Raw genomic sequence first — 24,338 nt, forward strand, 5'->3', positions numbered from 1 at the left:
GTTGGGAGGGTCAAAAACATTCATGAATTAACACAATTCTAGAATTACACTATTTCCATAATGGGAGAAGAAGTTGAGGTGGTTGAGAAAAATAAATGCCTTGTTGTTCATCTGGACAACAGACTAGGCTGGAAAATCAACTGTGACGTGTACAAGAAGGGACAAAGCAGACTGTACTTCTTGTGAAAGCTTAGATCCTTCAGTGTTTGCAGCAATATGCTGCTGTTGAGAGTGTAATCTCTACTGCCATCATCTGTTGGGGTAGCAGAATCATAACTAGACTTAATATAAAGGACTCAACAACCTGAGAAAGACGGCTGGTTCTCTTCTGGGGACTACTGTGGAACCACTGGAGATTATGGTGCAAAGAAGGATTTTACATAAAATTGTGGAGAACCCTGAGCATTCTCTTCATAAGTTTGTCATACAGCAACAGTGTCTTCAGTCAGAGGTTTCTTCTGTTTCGCTGTCATACAGACCGCTACAGGCAATTTTCCTCCCCACTGCCGTCAGCATCTACAACAACTCTTTGAAGAACTTTGAATTACGCGAGTTACATAAAGTAATTTCCCTTTGGGATCAATAAAGTATTTTAATTAAATTGAACTGAATTAAACGGGTTCAGATAGCTATTATATATACTATAACTGAAAGCCTAGAATATCATGCTATTAGGCAATGTTTTTATTTAGTCAAATCTTCTAGCTTAATTAATAGCATATAGGTGTTTGGGCCACATTTGGGAACAGAAAGTGGCAGTAACATATTCCTTTTGCTTTTTGCCAGTCACCTTTACAACTGAAAAAGAAGAAAAGCATGCTCAATCTTTAAAAAAACACACTCAGAGAAATGTGTTTGAAAACACTTTAATTACTGAATCCATTGTGATGAAAGATATGGCAATGGGGTCATGCTAGAAGATGGTTACAAAGAAAGACATGGCAGTCAGGAAGAGTAGCGTTGTTACAGGAAAACTTTGGCCCCGCTGAGCGGTGTTGAGGTAGTACTCAGCCACCTTCTTGTTGGGGTTTGATCCTGTGAACCAAAGCTGCATGCAGCGACCGGAGTCTTTGGTAAGGGTGGTGTAAAGGTAAGAGTTGGACCAGATTTGTTCACACATGGATTTGGGTGTTGCATAGACATCAGTCCATTTTGTGCATTGACTGTCTGCAGGACACTTGTTGGTACCTGTGAGAGAAATGTGGAGAATAGCATAAATCTTACAGAAAGGAATATTAAGAAGTTACTTGTTTGTACACATGGTCAAACATCCAACCCACTAAAATCAATATTGTTCTATGTCTGTGCACGTTGCTTCTTGTGTATCTTACCAGAGCTCCAGTCCCATCCCTTGTGCCAATTTGTCTTGCAAGTAAAATCATCCTTGCAGTCTTCCCACCACTGTTCGCAATCCTCTTTGCAAAGAGGCACGTTCAAGATCCGCTCCTTTCGCCAGCTCTCATCTGCCTAAACACAAGGGACAACTTTTTTATAACAGAATTCTTCACAACACATAAGTTTTCCAAATAAAGCAGTCTACTCTGGTAATTTAGTTATTTTCTAAATAAAATTACATAAGTGAAAAATTTCACTTATGTCTGGTCTTAAAGCCCACCATGGAGTCAGCTCAAGTTTTCTTTGATAAATCACAGACTAAGTAGTATTCACAATTAGTATTTAGCTTTTTGTGAAGATTAACTGCTGGTCAACTTTGGTTCTTGCCAACATATCCTGCATTTGGATCAATTTTAATGAAACACCCAATTTCATCTCATAGATGGTTTTTGGATAGATCATCTCTGAATAAAAACAAAGTAGCCAATCTTAATGCCTTACTTGATTGCCTGAATTATTTGAAATCACTGATTGCTCTAAACTTTCTGAATCCAGATGAACAAATGCTGTATTTTTTTAGATTCATTAGCCTACTTCATATTGTCACAGAAGTTCTATTTAAATGATTGTTGATTCTAAATACCTCGCAGTAACAAGGCCAGGATTTGGGTGGTTAAATTGAATTAAGCTTTTCCAAGAACTATAGCCAATCCTTATACTAGCTTTTTATAAGGAAATAAATGTCTTGCTTGTTTTTTAATCCCTAAAAGCAGAATTATCTTCATACCTATACACTCCCAGATATATAAGACCATTTAGGTCAGATGAATGGTTACTCTTTGGAGTGTCAACTGTTGACACATAGTTGTTTTTTTTGGGGGGGCAATTTTTTTTACTTATTGCCATTCATATCAAACTGGGTTGAAATTTTGTGCTGTTTTTTCCACTCATGGATCATTTTCTCATTTTATGTGCATAACCCTGAACTTTTTAAATATAGACAGTTTTAAATGTGCTTGAAAATGAACTTGACATTCACCATCATCCAATTAATCTGTAAAGTATTTTCATAAATCTATTTCGAACCAACAAGAAGCTTAGACTGAACTTCAGTTTACCATTTTTGGTCAAATACCTTTGCTGCCATCTAGTGTTACTATCTCACAGACACACTTCGACAATACACACCGATTGTATCCAGGGTCCCAAGTGTGGGGAACACTCATAGAAGCAAGTGTCCTGGATGAAATGTTTCTTGCACTTGGCGCTCATCGCACCGCAGTGGTTCCAGTTGAAATTATACAGGTAAGAGTTGTCATTGTGGGCCTCTGCGCTGGTGTTAGCAGTGCAACATGCATTCTCACGCCAGGGAACACACTGCAAAGACGATGTTACATCACGACTTGTGTTTACCGCTTGAAATAACCTTCTTTGCTGTTCAACGTCAATAACACCCTGCATGTGTTTCTAACCTGATGATGCAGTGCTCCCTCAGGGCCAGGCTCCACTTTGTGATGTTTTGCATTCATGCACATGTTGAGTTGGTCCAGACACAGAGCGCCACTGGAAAGGGCGAGCAGACAGCCCAGGAACAACAGCATGGCTGTAGAGAAAAACAACCTGTGGAGGTTTGTTATCACGTGGACAAGAAACAACAGCCATTCGCTAATAGTACTTTTCAAAATTCCAGCTTAATCTGAAGGTATGTCTACCCAGTTTTAAACCATTACTGGAAACAATTAAAATTTTTATCCATTATTAACTTTAAGAGAACTTAGTTCCTCCTTAATTCACTCCTTGCACGTCTTTGTATTTTATTAGTCTTGTTAGCACAGAGTAATGTAAAGATTATGTAAATTATTTAGGTTGCCTCCATTTGTCACTTTTAGACATTGTATTCATATTTTACTTTCAATCTATATCTTCCACCTGCATACCTATAACAGTCCTTTCAAGGGTCTGCCTCTACTACAGAGGTAGATATCTGTTTCTTTCTAGAGTGCTGCTCAAGGCCACATCATCATATCTTTGGCAATACAGTAAAAATTATTAGACTACAAGCTAAACCGTTATTAAGAAGTGCAGTTGTGACTAAATATTAAAAACAATAAGGGAATCACCTAGTGAATTGAATTCAGACTGCTATACACAATAGCATGCAAAGACATTTAAGTTTAACAATATCAAACTAATAAAAATACATTATTTTCTATGTAATATAACTGAGTCGTTTCAAGCCTCTTCCCCTACTACTGATACTAAGTACAAAAGTGGCTATCTGTTTTTTTCTAGAGTGTAAGACTTTGCTGTTTAGTACTGTTCCATAATTATGAAGTCAAAAGGAAATTATAAATGTTTTTTAAACAGTTTTTACAAAGCATGACATTAATGTGCATTCATACTAATACTAATACTAATTTGTAGAATCACCTTTTACAAAAGTACAACTACTGTGGGTAATATTTCTAGCAATGTAAAACAATCAAGACATAAATAATGTTACTATGCTATAGTAACCCCTATATATCTAGAAATAGAGTGTTTGCTACATATGGAGACCACACACACTGTTCAGTCTTTTCTCACAATACAAAATTAAAACTTTTACCATAGATTAAACATATCACAATTTCTTTCATAGTGTCAAAAAGTCCTGCTTTTAGACTTGGAGTCAAAAGAAATAAAGAACAAATCCCTTTTACCTTTTCAGTTTCTGTCTTGACGAAATTATCAAGTAAAACTTTATCCCCAGTCAACCTCGAGCACACTTCTCAAGACAAAACAGGAAATTCAAAGCGCACACATTGAACATTCCTCTCACAAGCTTCCCGAGTGGAGTGTGGACGAAGACAAATCCCTTCATGACTATAAAGTAATTTATTTCCAAAGTCCAAAGTCTAGGTCACAGTTGTTGGAAATAGCAAGAACAGACAAAAAGAGTGCAAATTCCTTCACTAAAGTGTGTGATAATCTGAGATTTTATTACATGTAGTAGGAGATAGTTTGGCCAACCTCAAGGTTGTTCATCCTCCCCCTCCTTCCTATATGTGACTGAAAAACTTACAGAAAATAGCATTGTGAGCCATTAGAAGAAAAAAGAAGCATTGCAGATATCTTTGTGCAACCCAATTACTGTCATTTCTTCTGAAAGTTTATGAACTTATGTTTGCTGTCAGCCATCAACACCAAACTAGACTGAACAAAAACTCTGTGGATTGTTTTGTATTTGGGCTATCATACAAGTGGATATTTGATCTTTATTTTTGACATTTTGAGAAATTTTGAGTATTGAACTGTTCTTTTTTCTTTTTCTGGTTAATAACAGATGAGTACAAATTAAGTCTGAATTTATGATCATGTTAAAATAATAAAAACATTTGTTTTTATTATTTGAAAGGACTTGTGATATGTGCCTGTGGTTCATATTCAACTTAGCTTTTGCTATTTGTTCCTTTCGGATCTCCGTTGGGAGAAATCTGTTTCATATCTCATCATTTCTGTAAATTCTTGATTCTTTTTAATCAAGAAAAGCTTTTTTAAGCTTTTTTAAGCTTAAAAAAGCTTGTTAATGTTCCCAGTTTTCTTATATTTCCATTACAAGCTACCAAACATGCACAATACTACATTCACGTTTTCTTAGCGTCATTGAGTCAAAGATATAAGCCATTGTTTGAAGAACAATGTAAAATTCGCCTTTAACGTTTTAAACTAACTGCATCATATTGCTATTTTCGGGATATGTGCTGAAGCTATTTTTTTACGCAAGCGGAACACTTATGAGGGGGAGTTTCTAGATGAACACCACTTGTTTCCGGTTTTCGTTGTTTTGAATTATTTCGAAGCAGAAGCGAGATACTGACAGGTACAGAGTTTAATATCCTTGAAAAATATTATCCTTTATGGTTTTGAATGTAGTCTAATAATTCTTTAAATCTTTTATTTAAAATAGAATAATATATTCCCGAACTTAAAGAGTCTCTGTGCTGCTGGTGTGTTTCAGGGTGAGCTCTGGGTTTAAAGCTCGAACTCGGAGTCACATTGACTTATTTCTGGACTTATTCTCTGACAATTATGTCGACACTGTTTCCGTCCCTGCTCCCGCGGGTCACCGAGTCTCTGTGGTTCAACCTGGACAGACCTTGTGTGGACGAGACGGAGCTGCAGCAGCAGGAGCAGCAACATCAAACTTGGGTATACCTTCACACACAGCTCCATGTCTTCCCTGCTCCTAATTCCCGTGTTTTAAACTTGTGATCTCTGGTCACTCCAGCTACAGAGTATCGCGGAGAAAGACAACAACTTGATGCCTATCGGGAAACCTGTTTTTGAGGTAATTGCAGGCTGAGAATAAAACCTTTTGCGTGGTTTATTTGCTTTACAAAATAGTCTCATTTTTAAAACCCTGTTACAACCACGACTTCAATGTATTATATTAGGATTTTCTGTGGTAGACCAAGATAAGGTTGTGCTTACCGGTAAGTTCTAAGTGGAAGGAAATTATGAAACCCCTAAATAGAATCCGGTGCAACCATTTATCTTTTAAAAACACTTATTAGTAAATAGATTTCACATCTGTGTATTTTACTCTTGGTATAAATATAGTTGACCCGTGGCGGGTCAAGAGGTTCGTTTGAGAACTGAAATTAAGGAATGATGCCAATTTTAAAAACTGCTTGTTTTTCATATATATATTTTATGGCACTAATGGCTTTCATTATTAGTAGCTTGGCAGGAATTGGGAGGATACACATCAAATAGATTGGGAATAGACCCCAGGACACCTGGGTAGAGGACCATTGCTCCTATACGTGGGCCAAGTTCTTTTCCACCGAGCCCAATCAATGCTAAAAATGTCGAAGAAGGTGCTCTGGGCAGAGGAGACTTAGTCCTTAAATATGCAGCCAGAGCTACAATGGCATTAATTAGATTAAGCATGTCCACATGTTAGTCCAGACCGGAATCACAAATTGAGATCATATGGTAAGATTTTAAATAAAAGTTTAAACAAAAGCTGGTTGTTTTTGTTGCAATAGCTCACAGTGGCTCTTCATTTGAACTGTCTGAACTTGAGCTGTTTTTTTTGCAGAGAAGAAGGAGCAACAAATTCAGTCTGTAGATGCTCACAGATGTTAGCGATGTACCCCAAAAGGCTTGAAGTTGTAAATTTGGTGAAGGATGGCTCAAACTCAGAGCCACATGCATGCAACACTTTTCAGATCTCTTGGTGTTAGATATTTTTGAAAACTGTCCAAGAAGCGATACAAATCGTTAAGTTCATTGTAGTTTTCATTTGATGGATTTAGGCAGGTTATGAGGAGGAGGAGGAAGAGGATGATGAGGATGAGGAAGACAGTGAGGAAGACTCGGAAGATGAAGAAGACATGCAGGACATGGATGAGATGAATGACTACAACGAGTCGCCTGATGACGGCGAGATCAATGAGGTACCTTAATTTAACCTTTTAATGTAGCTATCGGCATCACTTGTTCTGATCAAACCCAAAATAGATAAATATGCCTTTGTTTCCCTCAATCAGGTGGACATGGAAGGAGCTGACCAAGACCAGGACCAGTGGATGATTTAAAGCAGTTTTTTGTCGCAATCGACGTCTGGATTTACACTCGCTACCAAAAATGTGACTGATGCCTAACCACTCCGTGACTCAGATATGTTTTAATATTTGTGTACCTGGGATGAAAATTTAATTGAAACACATTAAGATACTTCAGGGAAGAGTTCAGGTGAATCTTAAGCCGTGATCCATCAGTCTTTAAAGCTGTAGACATGGTTGGACATTGCTGTGAAGTTTGCTGCCTGGAACACACTTAGAGATGGGAGATTTGTGTATAAATACTGCCATTGGTCCGCATTTCTTGTTTTTAACTGCAGGCTTACTTAACCAATGCATCCAGTTAAAGCTGCTCCAAACCTGTCAGGTGCCCTGACGTAGACCGAGGGACTGTTTTGCACACACTCAACCAATCTGCAATCTGCCATTTAAACCTTGACCTGGTTATATCTTAAGTCATGTGCTATGGAGACGTTCCGACTTGCTGCTTCAGGGAATATTGCTTTAGTCAGCAAAATAATTTACCTGTAAAAACAGCCCATCTTAAAAAAAAAAACAAAAGCTTTTATTGCAGTGCTACTGAATTGTGGTTATAAACTTTCCCTCAATAGAAGTTTTTTTTTTTTTTTTTTTTTTTAAAGCATTGTAAAATAGTAATGTGTTCAGACAGTTAAAATGCGTCTGCCTGTCAGCTCTCTTATCTTCATGGTTTGCAGCTGGGAACAAATGCTCTGATTAAAGTTACAGGTCTCAGTTACAGGTCATCACAAAGATTCAGTTTTTGAGAGATTATTTTTGTTCTATTTGTATTTTTGATTTTGTTTATTTGCTATAAATTAAACAGCTACGTATTTTATTAGTGCTTTCTTGTTGTTTATTGGGATAAATGTTAAAAATGTCTAATATTGGGTCAGAATAATGCATATACTGTTTAAAGGCTGGAAAAAATTTAATTGTACTTCTCTGGTAAGAGTCCAACAGTAACTTTATTTATTTCGATGTTTATTTTCTGGAGCTGGGCCAGTGAACTTAAGTTTTACAGGAGCTCTGATGTCAAAGTGCATTTAAGTAACATTTGCAACTCACGATATTTGAAAGATTTTATTTATTTTATCTCTGATCAGTATTTTCAATCCTGATTTTAATGCTAAAGTTAAATCAAAATAATTTTCTACAGTTTACACTTGTATCATGAAAATGATTGACAGATTGAAATCTAATTTCCCAATTAGGCACTGACTTCCCAACGACTCGTTGCTCATTGGGGAGTATTTGGGTGGATACAGAAAGCTTTACTTATTAATTCTGTTTTAATAAAATCTTAGGTATAAAAATAGAATGCCTTCCTCATTTACCTAGAAAAACTACATTGCCTTTTTTAAAGTATTTAAGTTGGATTTAAGTTTCAACTTACAAAAATGCTTTGATACAAACAATTTCTTTGTAACTCCAGCATCATATTTATGGTCAGTATCCTATTGGCAGGTGAAGCTATGTCACATCGTCAAAGTCTTTTGACAAAAAAAAGTTCCTTCCAGGATTGTCCTGGAAGTATTGTGTTTGGCCTAATTCATTCCCTGTCAAAACGATTTCCCACAGCATGATGCTGGCACTACCATGTCTTTCTGTGAATATGGTTGTCAAGTTAGTTTTGCATATATACTATGAAGAAGAATTTCAGCCTCGTCTGACCAGGGCATCTTCTTCGACATTTTGTCTGTGTCCCATAAGCATGGTTTCTACTGGTCCCTTTTTTTTTAGCTACTGGCCTATGTTACCCCTTCAGACATTTGCTTGCACTGTATTTTATTTCAAATTATGAGAGTAAATATGGCTGAATGCAATGGCACAACTCAATTTTGAGATAAAATTTTTAAACGTTTTAGAACCACTAATCACTTTTTTTCCCATCAGTTGCTACTTTCTGTCATGCTCAATTCCAATAATACAATGAAATGTTAGTTTAAAATTAGATCATTTTTACTTTGTCACAGTTTTCTTAACAAAATTGCTATAAAATTATTCTCTGTCATTATTGACATGTATTTCAATAGTAAAGGTATCTTATTTAATTCCTTGGTAGATCAGCTCAGCCATCCCATCCCTGATGCCCCTGCTGTATTCCAGCATGGCTCGGTGGATCTTCCATTCATACAAGCCGCACTTCCGGAGGTATCGGAGAAACTTCGGAGCCCCAGGAAACAGCACGTTGTCAGCCACAATCATAGACCCTTTTCCCAGCAGACCATATTCCTCCAGTAACTGAATCAAACAGAATAAGTCATGGAACAATGTAAATGTTTCTTTATTAATCTACTACCTGTTTCTTTATTAATCTACTACCTGTAGGTCAGGCAGGTAGCATTTCTTCCAGTGATCCATGAAGACAAAGTCCAGCCTCTCCAGGTTGTAGTCGGACCGCAGCCGAGGTATTACTTCATCAGATGGATTCACAATGAGCTCCACCTAAAGAAACAAAGAGATGACAGAACTAAAAGTTTGCATTAAGGAGGATTTTGTGAGTATGACCATTTCCTGCTCTCTCACCGTGTCATCGTCAAAACCTGCCAGACGGATGATTTTCTCAGCAATGGCTGCATTCCCTTGATCCATCTCGATGCTGTAGAGTCGGGCCCCAAGAGGAAGAGCCCGGGCGATTCTCACGGTGCTGTATCCACAATGAGCTCCCAGTTCCAGCACTGTTAAAGGGCTTTGCTCCAACAAAAGGCGGTCCAGGATCTTACCTAAAAACAAAAAACACTCACGAGCTCTAGCAGGTATGGATTCAGAATGTTCTCCACATCAACACTGTATGCACACTAAAGTAAATGGATTCCCTACCCTTTTTAGGGCCAATGTTGCTGATGAACTCCACCTTGCTGCACCAGTAATCAAAAGCGTCCAGGATGCTGTCTGGGTCCCCAGGTGTGGAGTTAGTCAGAACGTACTGGAATGCACGCTCTTCTCGGCTCAAACCAGTTACACAGTCCTTCCAAATCCTAACCAGAACCGCCCGATAGAACAGCACAAAGTAGTAGCGGTACTTGATTATCAGTGTCAGCAGAAGGGGAACAAAGGCCAAAGCAATAGCAGGGGACACCATCCTTGAAAAAAAACGGCAGATACATACATTTTATTAGAAGTGTCATGCAATCTCATTTATTCTTTGTCTTCATCTCTAGGCCTCTAGAGCAAGTGTCCAAATTTTGGACGTGTCGCTGGTCCCACACATGTCAATTAAACAGTCCACTAACCTCCTCCGTGTAGTCAGGTTTTCCAGGGTCTTGCTATTTACCTGACTATTTGATTCAGTTGTGTTGGAGAGATGCATCTAAAATTTTCAGGGAGTTGAATATCTCTACCCTTTGAAATCACATTTTAAGTAAAAATGTTTGAGCTGAAGTACTTTAAGCATCATAGACTGCTGCAGTGACAGTAATATGGTAACTTAGAGTAAATGGTAATTACTTTATAAAAACCAAATAAAAATCCTAACTATTTCTCAAGTATGTTAATTTGTCAGGTTGCTGTGTCAGTTTAAATAGCAGAGAAGAAGAGTCTAAATGAGCACTTGGTTATTTTTTCATTGGACCTGAACCTGCCAAATACTTGCAGTCAGCTAGGGTTGAACAGACAGTTTAATGAGACCTTTGGAAGAAAGGTCTGTTAAAACCTCTCTCAAAAATGACTGGATTATATCTATAACTAAAAATGCTAAGTTTCTAAATAGGGAGAGGTCCAACCAAACTTTGGGAATCAAAATACATAACCCATTTGTTATTTTGTTTCTTGTAGAAAAGAGCGCAACTTTTTTATTATCACCATTTTGTTTAGAATAGCAATGACCTGCCACTGATCTGTGTGGAAATGATAAACTCTACACAGACAACATGCAAACTTGTTTCAAGGCAGCTGTGTAAAAAACTCTACAATCATGCATATTTGTAGATATTGAACAGATAATGCTAATTATCTGTTGTAAGAGCTATTACAAAAAAAGTACTATTACAACCAATAGTATTTGGAGATAGTGCTACATTACTTACTCTTGATAAATAAATATTAAACTCCTTGGTCACAATTTTGATTATCAAAATATTCCAACAGTTTTAATTATAAATTGTCTACTTAAAAGAAATGTAGTTATTTTTATATCAGCTCCAGTAAACCTATATCACTATAAAAAACCCTACAATGTTATTGGCTCATTATTATATTTTTGGTTTTGAAACTACTATATTATTGACAAGTTGCTATGTACTTAGCTTAGCAATATTAAAAATGTATAAAGTATTACAGTAGGATGCTTCTGTATCAACTTTCTTATGTATGCAAATTACACATCAATGAGTAATTTGCTGTTCTATGAATCCATTTGTTGTTTTGAGCCATTAAAACAATTATTTCCACAATATTTTCATTTTACAGAAGCAAGATGATTTTTCTAAACTTATTGTGGTCTTTAAATGACAAAACTATTAATATGAATAAACAATTATGTTAAAATACTTTCCATTTACTTGCCTTTTCTGAGATTGGTGGCTTAACGTACAAAGCTCTATAAACTTTTGAGGCACATTATCATACATTTTCATTCTTAAGTCTATGAAAATAAAGTGCTCCACCATTCTCAAACTGCTTCCACAAGCTCTCTGCTGTGGATCAGATGCAAATAACAACTGTTCAAATGAAAATAGCAAGAAAAACGTACCTGTTTTCTAATGAACGGTGACTCTTTACTAAATAGAAGTGAAAAGAAGCAGTCCAGCTGAGACCAGAGCATGAGAGGAATGCACCCGTATCTGAGAAGCTCAAACACTCTGCAGTTTGAATAATTTATGCATCACGTGACTGACAACATATATACCGTGATTATTGAGAGTTATTTTAATGAAAGTGGCATAAAGTTAAAACATCGGCTTGTCTGCTTTTATAATGAGACATGTTAGATCCCCATCTCTCAATATCTAAACCAGAGCAAATTATATGTGAAGGAGCAGACAGTGATACTGATGGAGGAGGCATGAAACCGATACATCAAGTTAACATCAACAGGTGTGTTTCTGTGGAGTCCAATTTCTGTCTTCACTGAGTCATGGTAGAAAGATCAAGAAAAGAATGATCAGAAAACGTATGCAACACTGTAACACAAAACGTAATACACTGATGGGTTTAATTAAATATAGAGGGAAATATTCAAACATAGCAAAACTATGTGAAAAACATACAAATTGGATGAAAAAAGTTAATAAATATAACTTGAGAATTTCTTTATGATGTGGATATTTTCTTTATGCATGCAAGTAAAACTCCACAAACATTGTCGTTGAAGGGTTACACTTGATGTGAAATAGCAACTTTCCAAACATTGCATCACCATCACTGCCTGTGTAACTTCACCACAAATATGTTGAAATGACCAACAATCAGAATGAAGCTCTATATCTCATTCTTCAGAGGTGAAGGGTTTTCTAAAAAATAATAACAAATGAAATAAATTAGCATCTTGCAAGTCTGGATTTTGTAGCAATCAGGCTGTGGACCACTTGAACTGAAAAATGATAACGCCAGATAATTTTTTTTATTATTATTATTTCATACTTTCAAAACATGGTATGAAACATGCATTTAGAACTGGAAATATGTATGTGAAAAAGAACTAATACCATTTCACAAGGTGAAAATGATAAAAGCAGCCTCAGTTTACAATTTTCTAATGTTGTTCAGTGTCATAAAAAATGTTCTCCTCTGTTGATGCTTCTGTCCCCTCACCCATTTAGTTTCTTGTCTTGACTCTTCAGATCCTCCCCAGCTCCCATGTAGAACTATGCCTTTTAATAATTAACATTTCTAACAAATCCAGCAGATGTTTTGCTTATTGCACTAAATGGAATAGGAAATGGAAATCATCAGTGAACTCAATTATCAGACACATTTGTCAGTACAAACACAAAAACCATCTTCCCACACTGAAGGCGTTTCTTTTATGCTTTCTGATGCCTAAAGTTTTTTTTTAAAACTTTGGCAGGAAAGTTTCTTTAAATGTAGTATTTAGGAATCGTTGTGTTTGTTATATTTAGGTGAATCAATATAAGGTGTTACTGCTGGTATCACACAGGCTCCATTCTGCAACGAACTAAAACGGCTAATTGTTTACAGCTCTGGACAAGGCTTTTTCAGAAGACTTCTGATGAACTTCTTTAGCTCTTTGTCCTCTCGGGTCCACTTAACGAGTCGAGTCAAAATAAGTCTTCCTTCTTCGGCCTGAGCTAGGGCCAGGAACCATCCATCTTTGGGTCTATTCTCCAGCCTTCCTCCTCTCTTTGCCTTTTTTTTGTCAACCGGCTCTACATTTTGCTCTTGCTTGTTGTTTGTCTCTGCCAAGTCTAAGCCGGGACAAGTACAGCTGCCTCCTTCCTGCAGCCACAGAGCCCTGTGGGTCGTTGCGCCTCCGAACTCCTGCGCCCTCTCTGCACCTCCCCCGGCCCACCTCAGGATGCGGCTGCGGGCCACAGGCACCAGCTGACGGTCGCCTCCCACTGTTGAGACACTGTCCAGACGCATCTTTATAGCTGTGACATAGAAGGAGAGATTTTAACGCCGTTCCTAAAGTGTCACTTCAGACAACTTTCTGATCTAAAAATGTATCATGTTTTTGCAAAAACATCACATTAAAACGATTAGAGTCTTCTTGGATAAAAAAAGGAGAGGAATGTTCTGAAAGGCTTCGTTGCTTCCTCACCATATGGACTGTGGCAGAAGTTTTGCTGGATGTCAGATTCTCCTTCAGCAGTCAGAGCGCAAGCATCACAGATGATACTCTCTGTGGAAGGGAAAGAGAAACAGGATTGTAATTCTGTGGGGGCGGAGAACAGAGGATGAAAACATAGACCTCATCTCCAGAGCAATACATTCATTCATTCAATAAAACAGGCAAAGAAACAAAATGACATGAAAAAACAAAGACAAAAATACAACTATAAGAAAAACTCTTTGTAAAAACATGTAATTAAATAAAAAGTTTAAAAAAATATATAAGAAACAAACAAATATACAATCTTCATGTTATAACATTTTAGATGGAATTTTAAGTAACTTGTTTTAGTCCTTTTTAGCTTCTCCTATTGAAATGAGAGGTTGGAGACACTCAACCACTCAAAAATATGCCCAAACTGCTAATGGCCAATTTCCTATAAATATAAGAAGTAAGCTGTATAATTAATATTGACTAAAAAGCAAGATGTAAATTACGTCACAGCAATTAGAAATCTCAACCTTTTTTCCAGAATCCGAACACAGACCTGTGCAACACAGCCACTTCAGGAAAGAGACATAATTGTCCAGAGGTTTGACTTGTCTTATCGTTAATGCCTACCATCTGTACAGATTACAATGATCACAGTCGTTGTCAGGGCTTGTTTAGCATGTAAATTTCAGTCAAATGTCACCTGCAAACATCTCAACCTGACAGAAGAAATCCTAAATAGAAACAGCAGCACAAAATAATCACCATTAACATAATAACAAGGAAAATGTCTTTCATTTATGTCTATATCTGTTAGGTTGGCTTGTAAGAAAGATGTCAAGGCCCCACACTGATTGATTCGCGACACTCAGAGGGGACCCGAACCTGACATTGGGAACCACTGGTTTCGGCCAAATTTGCATTAAAATGAAATGCAGCCAGTAAACAAATAAAGTCTACAGAACGGTGCCATGAAAACTTAAACTATGGCAGATTGTGCGGTGTGTTGTTTGAAATAGAGCTATAGTTAAAAGTATGAATATGTTAAAGACGTTGGACCTTTCAGCTCCTCCTCACGCCTGTCCTCCTCTTCCGTCCGCTCATCCAGCTGTCCTGTTAACGGGATACAGAGCTCGGTCCCGCTCGGGAACCGAGAGCAGTTAAACATCTCGGGCCAGGGGAACCCGAAGGCGCTCATCACGGGCACGCAGCCGTCCCGCACGGCCTCGCACAAGCTCTTGCAGGGGCTCACGGGCTCGCCGAGCTCCGGCAGGCACACTGGGGCGAACAGCGAGCACAGGAACTTCTTGGTGTCCTGGTGGCACAGCTTGGAGATGAGCGGCAGCCAGGCGGCTGACTGCTGCTTGGCCTCTTTCAGGGAGTCGTGGCCGAGCAGGTTGGGGATCCACATACGCTGGTAGCCGATGCCTTGGCACAGAGACAGGGTGCTGGGGATAGGCTTACAAACCGAGCGGAACGAAGAGCTGAACCCGATGGTAGGAGGTCCGAGCAGGACTGGATCCGCAGGGTCGGAGGCATAAACCACACTGAAGAGCATAAGAGAACTGAGCACAAAAACAGACATGGTTTTGGTTCTTTAGTGAAATGTTCACAGCTAGCAGCACTGCCTGGACTTGACTCTCCTTAGGGTGTAAACAAAGAGGTGTTTGGTAGAAACAGGGGGTTATTAGAGGGCAGGCGCCTCCCAGCCATCATCCCACCCCATCAGACTGACTGACTCAAACTTAACAGGACCAGTTCTACTGGATCAGGAACCACTAAGCACATCACACTCATTGTAAATGCTACAAATACTGTGCCTTGGGAATATTCCTAAACTTTATCTTATTTTACATTTGGTCATGTAGCAGTTACAAACTTCAATGTATTTTATTGGGATTTCAAGTGATAGAGCAAAATTGTAAAACAATATAAATAAGTGGTTTCCAATATGTTTTGGAAACCAGATAAATAATAATAATAAAAAAAACTGAGCCATTCCAACACATTACACACAATTTGCTTTGATGTAGACCCTTCTACAGGCGCTGTTCTTTCATGAATAGAGTTGTCATCCTACTGGTAGGTGAACCTCTACACCAATCTCAAGTTTTTTTGGAGCTTCTAGGTTTTCTACCAGAAATACTCTGAATTTACGTCAACTGTGGCCAATGACCATCTTTCCTATTTCTGCTGACAAGCATTTTCACAGCATGACACTATCACTGTTTACCATGGGGATAAAGTGTTTGGGGGCGGGGGAGTGAGTCGGGATGTAGAATGTATTTTACCACACTGTCTTCTGCATGTAGCTAAAAAAGTTCAACTCATGTCTTATCTGTCCAGAGCACCGTGGTCAACGTGTTTTTTTCCCCCCCATGTCCCCTACTTGACTGGCAGTAAACTTTAACCTGGATTTTTTTATGGCTGTCTTTGCCATTCCCCTGTTAAGGCCAGATTTCTGGGTTCTGAAATAGTTGCCCTGACAACTCACTCGAGCTGTGGATATCTGCAGCTCTTTCAGCGTTGGGTAGGTTGTCGAACTGTTTTTCATTTTCAAATGATGGGCTGAACAAGGGTCAAATCAAATCAAATTCAAATCAAATCAAATTTTATTTGTATAGCACATTTCAGCAGCAAGGCATTTCAAAGGGCTTTACATAATATCAAACACAGAAACACAATGCAACAGAGAATCAACAATCAAAACATGACATTAAGTCAAGTTCCATCAATAAATTTGTAATTGATTACGTTTCAAATACAATCCTAAACAGGTGGGTTTTTAGTTGAGATTTAAAGGAAGTCAGTGTTTCAGGTGTTTTACAGTTTTCTGGAAGTTTGTTCCAAATTTGTGGTGCATAGATGCTGAAAGCTGCTTCTCCTCGTTTGGTTCTGGTTCTGGGGATGCAGAGCAGAACCAGAACCAGAAGACCTGAGAGGTCTGGAAGGTTGATACAACAACAGCAGATCTTTGATGTATTGTGGTGCTAAGCTGTTCAGTGATTTGTAAACTAACAACAGTATTTTAAAGTCTATTCTTTGAGCTACAGGGAGCCAGTGTAGGGACTTTAAAACTGGTGTTATGTGCTCTATCTTCCTGGTTTTAGTGAGAACGCCAGCAGCAGCATTCTGGATCAGCTGCAGCTGTTTGATTGATTTGTTGGACAGACCTGTGAAGACGCTATTGCAATAATCAATGCGACTGAAGATGAATGCATGGATGAGTTTCTCTAGATCTGGCTGAGACATTAGTCCTTTAATCCTGGAAATGTTCTTCAAGTGATAGAAGGCCAACTTTGTAATTGTCTTTATGTGGCTCTGGATGTTCAGGTCAGATTCCATCACTACTCCCAGGTTTCGGGCCTGATCGCTGGTTTTAGTTGTAATAATTGAAGCTGTGCATTGACTCTAGATCGTTCCTCTTAAGATCCAAAAATAATAACTTCAGTTTTGTTTCTGTTCAGCTGGAGAAAGTTTTGGCACATCCACACATTTATCTGTTCTGAGCATCTGTTCAGTGATTGGATGGGTCTTGAGATTTTGCTTGGAATATCATCTCCACTTCTTCATCCCTGACCTGCCTGGTGTGTTTCTGGTTCTCCGTAATGCGTTTTCTTCTCTAATGTTCTCAAACAAACCTAAGAAGCTTTCACAATGACAAAAAGTAAGTATAATTGTTATTTTTAATAGTTAAAAAAATCTTAAGATTCTTAATCTTAACAAGATTAATCTTAATTGCATCAACCATCTAAATATGTAAATATGTAATTAAAAATAGATTTATTTCTTATGAAGCCAATAAATCAAACTCTGTTATCACTTAAAGTAATTGATTGTGTGCAGCCTGTTTACGTCTTTCATTGATTGTTTCCTATTTCTGTTTCTGGACATTTGTAAGTTTCACTGTTATTTGTTTTTCTAATAATACGTTTTCAAGCTTTTTAGATTATGAGATATGCTGTCAGCAATGTAAGTTATAAATAGAATTAAGGGGCTGAAAATAAAATGTAATGATGTGTGTTATAAAAACACAGTTTGTGGCATTCTGTCATCATCTACTCACCCAAAGGGTGTTAAGAGGCCCTTTCATCTTTCAGACAGAAGCTGTCACATTCACCGACATGTCTTGTCCTGTTCTACACTGCTCTTGCACTTTGTTGCTTGGTGCATTTTGCATTAAGGAACCGTTCAAACTAGGTCAAATGCTGTTAATTATAGTTGAAATCCCCAAATTATGAAAATGTATGTTGCATTGTTAAAATAGCATTGACAGTTGTATGTTTAATAAACCTCAATGAATTGAAACAATTTTGTAAAGGGGAATCGGAACAACATCTCACCATAGTTCATATGTGTCAAACTCCAGTCCTGGAGGGCTTTTAGACTTTTAGATGTCCTGCAACTTTTAGATGTGCCTCTGCTGCTCCACACCTGAATAGAATAATTAGGTCATTAGCAAGGCTCTGGATAACGTAGCTACACAAGAAGGAGGTAATTAAGTCATTTGATTCCTGTGTTTTGTACCTGTGGCACATCTAAAAACTGCAGGACAGTGGCCCTTGAGGACTGGAGTTTGACACCCCTGAGTGGTTTGTGTCACACAAACCACTACTTGACTGATGAAGTATTATACTTCTAGATCTCGTTTTATGAATGTTAAAGCCCCAGGGGAAGGTCCAGGCATTTTCATTGCTCCCTGACGGCCACTGGCTACCTGAACAACCAATAAAGTCCTGAAGTCATTTTGCCCCTTCTCAATTGTTATATTCTTCTTTAAAGGTTAGATTTCATATAATTTAAAAACTACCAGGGCTAATTCTCTGCTTGTCCACATATATATATATATATATATATATATATATATATATATATATATATATATATATATATATATATATATATATATATACAGTACAGACCAAAAGTTTGGACACACCTTTTAATTCAATGAGTTTCCTTTATTTTCATGACTATTGACATTGTAGATTCACACTGAAGGTATCAAAACTATAAATAACACATGTGTAAAACAACTGAAAATACCCCTTATATTCTAGTTTCTTCAAAGTAGCAACATTTTGCTGTGATTACTGCTTCGCACACACTCTGCATTTTCTTGATGAGCTTCAAGAGGTAGTCACCTGAAATGGTTTTCACTTCATAGGTGTGCCCTGTCAGGTTAATAAGTGGGATTTCTTGCCTTATAAATAGTCATGAAAATAAAGAAAACCCATTGAATTAGAAGGTGTGTCCAAACTTTTGGTCTGTACTGTATAGATAGATAGATAGATAGATAGATAGATAGATAGATAGATAGATAGATAGATAGATAGATAGATAGATAGATAGATAGATTTTTTTTATTGATTGATTGATTTTTTGTCATAGCAACAGATAAACCCGTACAGTAGCTGCTGTATGGCCTCTGCCACACCTTTGTTTGAATTGTCCACTCTCACGTGACTAAGGTCGTGACTGCTTCTCAAATACCGGAAGTAGTTGTTGTGTTGTTGTTGCACCACAGCTGCTGTCATGTGATAGCCTGTCTGAGCAAGCTGCTGTGATCAGTAGCTTTTTTACCTTTGTCCGGGAGTAAATTAAAAGCAGGCAGGCGAGCAGCTTTATGTTCGTTGCGGAAGAACCACACGGCTCTTTTGTGAAGGAGAGCAGGGAAGCCGGGGTTGTGTAGTTTGACCCCTCGGACGCAGCCATGGGGTGCTGTTACAGTGGCGAGGACGGCAACTCCAGAGAGGTAGCTAGCTGCTAGCCGAAACTGATAACTGATTTCTTGCTTGTTAAGAAAGAACTAATACTCGACGCCTTTTCACGCTTTTGGTTGATGTTTAACGAGTAATATGAGCAATGTATTGCTATGAAGAAGTCGCTTTGAGATTGTTTATAATGGGAAGCCGGAAAGTAGCCTTAGCTTGCTACTTTTAAGCCTGCGGGACAGGCCCAGCAGAGGCTAAGTTGCTCATAAAAGTTTATATAACTTAAAACGGTACAATATAAAACACTAAATGTAAAATCTTTTGGATGTCTGTGTGCAAGTAAATCTGTATATATTAATGCCTTACATAGCACGGATGTTCATGAGCAGATAAGTATCCGTGATCTAAAAAGTACAAATTTCTTTACTAGATATTGGCTTAATAATCAATAAATGTTTACCAGCAGGATCATCTTTGATGTGACAGATACTATCTGAATGTAAGCTGTGTCACATGACTGTTAACATTCTCTGCTGTTTATAGTTTAAGGAAACGAGCCCTCTGTGAGCTGGACGTTTTCTCTTGGAAGCGTTTATGTTCATATAACAAGACATAAAGATGCACAGAAACTTTTCGCTAAACGTGATCCATGTTGGCATTAAACTGAGTGACATAGTGAAAATATTAGAATGATAAGGGCACAGTGATTGATTTATGGCTGGAGTTTTTTCTAGACAAGCTTTAGCAAATGATGCAATCTAACATGAAAGTAAAACATTTTGATTCTTTATACATTTTAATACAATATGAAACCTTAGAGAGGTTTACTTTTTCCATTATTTTTATGAACTGGAATTGAGTAAAATGCCGACAAACATGGGATCTTTGAAGTTCTGTTACTGTTTAGCTACGCAAACTACTATTTCTATTTGAAACGTGTAAACAGTATGTTCATATATAGAAACGTGTCTACATATATATATAACAAATGTATAAATGTACCTATTTCACCTTGTTAGTACTTTAAATATAAAAACATGATGAAGGAATGGTAGGTTCTTAGATTTTTGCTTCAGAATGTATTTATTTTTCAGCCCTAACCTTGATTGTAACAATATGTGCTGCTTGGGGTTTGGGTGCTAGTTAAACTGAAGAGACGGATGCATCAAACTTTCCTTCAGCTTTAATTTTGTATCCAGTGAAAAAGACACTTTTTCACATAAATAACAGAACACATAAATATTATTTCACTTCCCTTCTTACTTTGTTCTAGAAGCTTGAGGAGACTGACCCACTGATCCCCCATCCGAACCCTGTGAGCAAACCTCCAAATGGAACAGAGTGGCCCACCCCCGGTGTCCCCTCTCCACCAACTGATGGACAAGCCCTCCTTACATCCATCTTGACAAAGACTGCGCAGTAAGTAACGTCTTTATTCGATGCCAGAAAAGTCTCGTTATGGTTTGTACTTCCTGACAGTGAAACCCAATTTATTTGTGCTGGGGGGAAAAAGATGATTTTCCTATTTCTTTTAGGAACATAATTGATGTCTCAGCAGCTGACTCTGTCGTAATGGAGCAACATGAGATCATGGACAAAGCTAGGCAGTACAGGTATGTTGAAAGTTTTGCTTATAGACAAAACATCACGTTATCATAATATAGTAAGATTAGATCCCTCACGGTTTCCCCCTGAAGTTTATTGGGCAGGTCATTACTCAGAGATAGAAACTGCTAAAGTACCACTATGTAATGGTTTTTACCAGGATATATATTGTGTCACTATTAAAAGTAGTGACAAAAAACATTTTGTAGTCTTTTCTTTTTTTTTTTTTTAGGTAACTGTCTGCATGCCAGAGAAATCACAGGCACACGAAGAAATACTGCTCTAAACAAAACAAACCCTATTTTTTTTAAAGAGCCTTCTTCAGGATACCAGATACATAAAGAAGTGTAATTTTTTTAAATCATTAAGCTGCACACAGTAATTGCATTTAATCATATTTTCTAGTTTATTGATTGTCTTACGGAACAATGTAGAAAATAGTAAAAATAACCTCAACAGTACAGCCAGTTTTTCTTTTGAGTTTTCAAACATTGTCCAGCCCTACTTGTAAGAGCTGCACAATTACAAGATCAACTATGATCTTGTAATTAAACAAAATACAACAGTGCTATGGAGGGATTCACAAAAATAATAGAGGTATCTGTATTTCAGTATTTGTTTTAAAACTTTTTTTATTTTTTTACCTTTGTTCGGTGTGTAATTGAGTGTGCATGAATGAATGTGGCTGTAGGGTAAAGTGCTCTGAGTCAGTGTGACTGGTAAAGAAACTATATAAGCTCAGACCATTTAATGTTTATTCCATTATTTACAAGATGAATCTGTTTTGTCTATACGTTATCCATCTGTGGATCAATTTCTCTGTCCATTTGTTCATTATCCCATTCTTCCATCTGTCTGCCTCTGCTTTTAGCAGATTTAACACTTTGAAGCCAGACCACTGTAGAAATATCTGCCATAATTAGATTAAATGAGGCCAAACAAAAAATGAGAACTGAGAAATTTGAGTCAGGAAAAAAGTGTAATTTTGACACGCAAAAGTTGAACCCTGAGAACATGTGAGAACTAAGAATGAAAATCTTATGCAGTGTCATCTTGTTGTGGTTGGATTGTTTAGACTAACATACAAGTGTAGATAAAACTGTAGGTTCTTAAAACACAGACTTCCTTTCATAGATAAGGGATGATGTGTTCCAGATTAAATGTGTCTTTATTTTTTAACCCAGTAGGAATTACAAGCTTTTTTCCCCCCTTTTTCAGTACAAAACTGGCTATGTTGAGCACCAGCTTGCCTCAGAAGAAAGCCCTCACTCTTCCCTCCCTAACTAGCCAGCCCCACCAAGTGCTTGCAAGTGACCTGGTGCCATACTCAGATGTTCAGCAGGTAAGCTGTGTTGTTTTAAAAGAGCTCAGAGGTTTTTAAACAAAATTAATATTTTCTTCTTACATAATTTTTCTTATTTTATATGCAATCTCCCTTTTCATGTTTCTTTGCAGGTATCCAAGATAGCAGCTTACGCTTACAGTGCAATCTCTCAAATCAAAGTGGATGCTAAAGAGGAACTGGTCGTCCAGTTTGCCATTCCTTGACTGTCCCCTGCATATTGTTCCTCCCGCCCCACTCGCTCTGTGCCACTCCTGCTTCATCGTACTCCAGCCCACCTTTTTTTTTTATGTTATTAAAGCATTTTGGTCGTCCTGCGTTTTAGGTCTGCCACGAACTTTTGTGAAGACAGGAAGTGAATCACCTCCCACCAGAAAAAAAACAACTGTCTTTTAGTAAAACTCTGGAGCGTTATTGGCAGTGGGTTTTGAGTTTGTGAGCGATGTGCATGATCACTTCAGCGAGGCCTCCTCAGTGTGTAACACATGCATTAGGGTTTGTCCAAAAGATGTAAAATAAATCAATATTCATAATATTTTAGGTTTTCAGGGTCCTTTCAGTGTCTTTTGACTTTATTTTTATATGGGCACACTGTAGTCACACCATGTTATCAAATGAGACAGCTGCAGGATGTTTGGCTCATGGTTCACACCCTGGCTATGATTGATAAGTCATATTGTGTGAGACATTTTACATATTTACAGTGCAGTGGATGTGATTGACAGTCGTAGTTTTTTACTTGCAAAGACCTTCGGACATGGCTTCATATTTGTACATGATATAAGTTTAAAACTAAAGTATTTTTCAGTTAGTTTTCTCTAAAAAGTTTTTTAAAAAAAGTCAATTCCTGCTTGAAAAGAGTAATTGGCATCTTTCTCCCCTGAGAAATTGAGCTGTTGTTTCACCCTGCATTGAACAGCAGGCCTGATTAAATAAAGGCAGCTCATCTGGTGTCATTTTCAATCAAGAAAAAAACTTTAGTTTCAGTTTTCATTTCAGCTCCTGACAGTTTAATCTGTCTTTCACCTGACCATATCATGATTAACCTGTTAATTTCCAGAGGATAAGGATTCAAACACAAGCAGAGGTGTGGGCTGGTTGGACCTCCTGAAATGTTTTAGCTTAACGGATGAGTTTACAGACAGAGATGTTCAAGTATCCTGCCCTCCTGATGACTTGGGCACGAACTTAACCTTTTTAATGACAGGGTTAGAAAATCAAGGGTGAAGCGAGTGGCCTGTGGAGGATGCAAAGACTCGCTGTACGATCGTTACCTTTGTACAGAATCTTCCGATCGACTACATCTGTAGCTGGTGGATCGTATGAAGGTCCTGTAGGATGACAATTTTTTTAGGAAACAAAAATGCTTTTCAGGTCTGCGATTGTTAGCTTTTTACTTAAAGCCTTTTTTTCCCCCCGGATTGAGGTTTTCATATTAATCAGAAACTAACTTGTTGCAGCATGGAAGAGTGTTAATCTATATACCCGAGCAGATTAAATAACCTCAGATCTTTTGCCGATTATTTATGTGTTTTTGTTTGTAACTGTACATGTGCTCTTTAAGGGGGGGCACAACATGAGATGATCTCAAGTCGCTAAAGGGAGCCTGCAAGACTATTTATACCACACAACTGATTAGTGCTTTTGTTATGCAATGGATTCTTGGCATTTTTTTTCCTGTTACTTAAATGTGTAATACATGGAAGACTGTATGTTTGTACTATCTTAGGCTAGTACCAAAAAGTTAAAAATATTTTTGTTTGGTTTAATCAGTTCATTAAAAAGTTTCAAGAAAACAATTGTGTCTTATTGTAGTGACCACATGTTGACTTCTGAGAAGTAGTTTATTTAGTGATGTTACAGAGTTTTAACAGATAATTTACATTAAGAATCAAACATTTCTACAGGTACAAATTCATATATTAGCATAACATTGAAATGTTACTTTATTTCAGTCATTCAAAAAGTAATTATGACATTGTACACATATATTGATATATTTCTAGGATTTAGAATTTGATGATTAC

The 24,338-nt window shown here is 37.6% G+C and overlaps 5 protein-coding genes across 9 annotated transcripts; 2 read left to right on the forward strand and 3 right to left on the reverse strand.

The window, feature by feature from the left end:
- Positions 1-850: 850 nt before the first annotated feature.
- Positions 851-4,139, reverse strand: folr (folate receptor). Of its 2 annotated transcripts, XM_032545318.1 has the most exons (5): positions 4,038-4,139; positions 2,808-2,938; positions 2,524-2,712; positions 1,332-1,467; positions 851-1,188 (listed from the first exon to the last, which is right to left on the reverse strand). In XM_032545318.1, the coding sequence occupies exons 2-5, from the start codon at positions 2,934-2,936 to the stop codon at positions 914-916; spliced, it is 729 nt and encodes a 242-aa protein (XP_032401209.1). In that variant the 5' UTR covers positions 2,937-2,938; positions 4,038-4,139; the 3' UTR covers positions 851-913. The 2 variants fall into 2 exon arrangements, with proteins under 2 accessions (XP_032401209.1, XP_032401210.1); XM_032545319.1 differs by lacking the exon at positions 4,038-4,139 and having other exon boundaries at positions 2,808-2,942.
- Positions 2,925-7,761, forward strand: anapc15 (anaphase promoting complex subunit 15). Of its 3 annotated transcripts, none has more exons than XM_032545323.1 (5): positions 2,925-3,037; positions 5,336-5,526; positions 5,606-5,665; positions 6,639-6,779; positions 6,873-7,761. In XM_032545323.1, the coding sequence occupies exons 2-5, from the start codon at positions 5,407-5,409 to the stop codon at positions 6,918-6,920; spliced, it is 369 nt and encodes a 122-aa protein (XP_032401214.1). In that variant the 5' UTR covers positions 2,925-3,037; positions 5,336-5,406; the 3' UTR covers positions 6,921-7,761. The 3 variants fall into 3 exon arrangements, with proteins under 3 accessions (XP_032401214.1, XP_032401211.1, XP_032401212.1); XM_032545320.1 differs by lacking the exon at positions 2,925-3,037 and adding an exon at positions 3,051-5,197; XM_032545321.1 differs by lacking the exon at positions 2,925-3,037 and having other exon boundaries at positions 3,051-5,526.
- A 133-nt stretch (positions 7,762-7,894) lies between these two features.
- tomt (transmembrane O-methyltransferase) lies at positions 7,895-11,688 on the reverse strand. The gene is made up of 5 exons (XM_032545317.1): positions 11,617-11,688; positions 9,747-10,009; positions 9,453-9,649; positions 9,249-9,371; positions 7,895-9,167 (listed from the first exon to the last, which is right to left on the reverse strand). The coding sequence occupies exons 2-5, from the start codon at positions 10,006-10,008 to the stop codon at positions 8,970-8,972; spliced, it is 780 nt and encodes a 259-aa protein (XP_032401208.1). The 5' UTR covers position 10,009; positions 11,617-11,688; the 3' UTR covers positions 7,895-8,969.
- Positions 11,689-12,467: 779 nt separating this feature from the next.
- sfrp2l (secreted frizzled-related protein 2 like) lies at positions 12,468-15,346 on the reverse strand. The gene is made up of 3 exons (XM_032545316.1): positions 14,710-15,346; positions 13,648-13,728; positions 12,468-13,477 (listed from the first exon to the last, which is right to left on the reverse strand). Exons 1-3 carry the CDS (start codon positions 15,233-15,235, stop codon positions 13,059-13,061), a joined length of 1,026 nt encoding a protein of 341 aa, XP_032401207.1. The 5' UTR covers positions 15,236-15,346; the 3' UTR covers positions 12,468-13,058.
- A 3,803-nt stretch (positions 15,347-19,149) lies between these two features.
- Positions 19,150-23,138, forward strand: lamtor1 (late endosomal/lysosomal adaptor, MAPK and MTOR activator 1). Of its 2 annotated transcripts, none has more exons than XM_032545516.1 (5): positions 19,150-19,405; positions 20,638-20,783; positions 20,900-20,977; positions 22,188-22,311; positions 22,425-23,138. In XM_032545516.1, exons 1-5 carry the CDS (start codon positions 19,364-19,366, stop codon positions 22,515-22,517), a joined length of 483 nt encoding a protein of 160 aa, XP_032401407.1. In that variant the 5' UTR covers positions 19,150-19,363; the 3' UTR covers positions 22,518-23,138. The 2 variants fall into 2 exon arrangements, with proteins under 2 accessions (XP_032401407.1, XP_032401408.1); XM_032545517.1 differs by having other exon boundaries at positions 19,153-19,405; positions 20,641-20,783.
- Positions 23,139-24,338: the final 1,200 nt, after the last annotated feature.

This window comes from Xiphophorus hellerii, chromosome 18 (assembly GCF_003331165.1).
Source record: "Xiphophorus hellerii strain 12219 chromosome 18, Xiphophorus_hellerii-4.1, whole genome shotgun sequence".
Classification (NCBI taxonomy): domain Eukaryota; kingdom Metazoa; phylum Chordata; class Actinopteri; order Cyprinodontiformes; family Poeciliidae; genus Xiphophorus; species Xiphophorus hellerii.

Coding starts and splice junctions, on each gene's coding strand:
- folr (XM_032545318.1), bottom strand. CDS start 2,936: ATGCTGTTGTTCCTGGGCTGTCTGCTCGCCCTTTCCAGTGGCGCTCTG. Junction 2,713..2,807: donor AGGGAGCACTGCATCATCAG/GTTAGAAACACA, acceptor TCGTCTTTGCAG/TGTGTTCCCTGGCGTGAGAA. Junction 1,468..2,523: donor TGGGACCCTGGATACAATCG/GTGTGTATTGTC, acceptor CCTTGTGTTTAG/GCAGATGAGAGCTGGCGAAA.
- anapc15 (XM_032545323.1), top strand. CDS start 5,407: ATGTCGACACTGTTTCCGTCCCTGCTCCCGCGGGTCACCGAGTCTCTG. Junction 5,527..5,605: donor AGCAGCAACATCAAACTTGG/GTATACCTTCAC, acceptor TGGTCACTCCAG/CTACAGAGTATCGCGGAGAA. Junction 5,666..6,638: donor TCGGGAAACCTGTTTTTGAG/GTAATTGCAGGC, acceptor TGATGGATTTAG/GCAGGTTATGAGGAGGAGGA.
- tomt (XM_032545317.1), bottom strand. CDS start 10,008: ATGGTGTCCCCTGCTATTGCTTTGGCCTTTGTTCCCCTTCTGCTGACA. Junction 9,372..9,452: donor CAGGTTTTGACGATGACACG/GTGAGAGAGCAG, acceptor TTGTTTCTTTAG/GTGGAGCTCATTGTGAATCC. Junction 9,168..9,248: donor GCTACCTGCCTGACCTACAG/GTAGTAGATTAA, acceptor TGTTTGATTCAG/TTACTGGAGGAATATGGTCT.
- sfrp2l (XM_032545316.1), bottom strand. CDS start 15,235: ATGTCTGTTTTTGTGCTCAGTTCTCTTATGCTCTTCAGTGTGGTTTAT. Junction 13,729..14,709: donor GCGTGAGGAGGAGCTGAAAG/GTCCAACGTCTT, acceptor TCCCTTCCACAG/AGAGTATCATCTGTGATGCT. Junction 13,478..13,647: donor CTTCTGCCACAGTCCATATG/GTGAGGAAGCAA, acceptor TCTATGTCACAG/CTATAAAGATGCGTCTGGAC.
- lamtor1 (XM_032545516.1), top strand. CDS start 19,364: ATGGGGTGCTGTTACAGTGGCGAGGACGGCAACTCCAGAGAG. Junction 20,978..22,187: donor GACAAAGCTAGGCAGTACAG/GTATGTTGAAAG, acceptor CCCCTTTTTCAG/TACAAAACTGGCTATGTTGA. Junction 22,312..22,424: donor CATACTCAGATGTTCAGCAG/GTAAGCTGTGTT, acceptor GTTTCTTTGCAG/GTATCCAAGATAGCAGCTTA.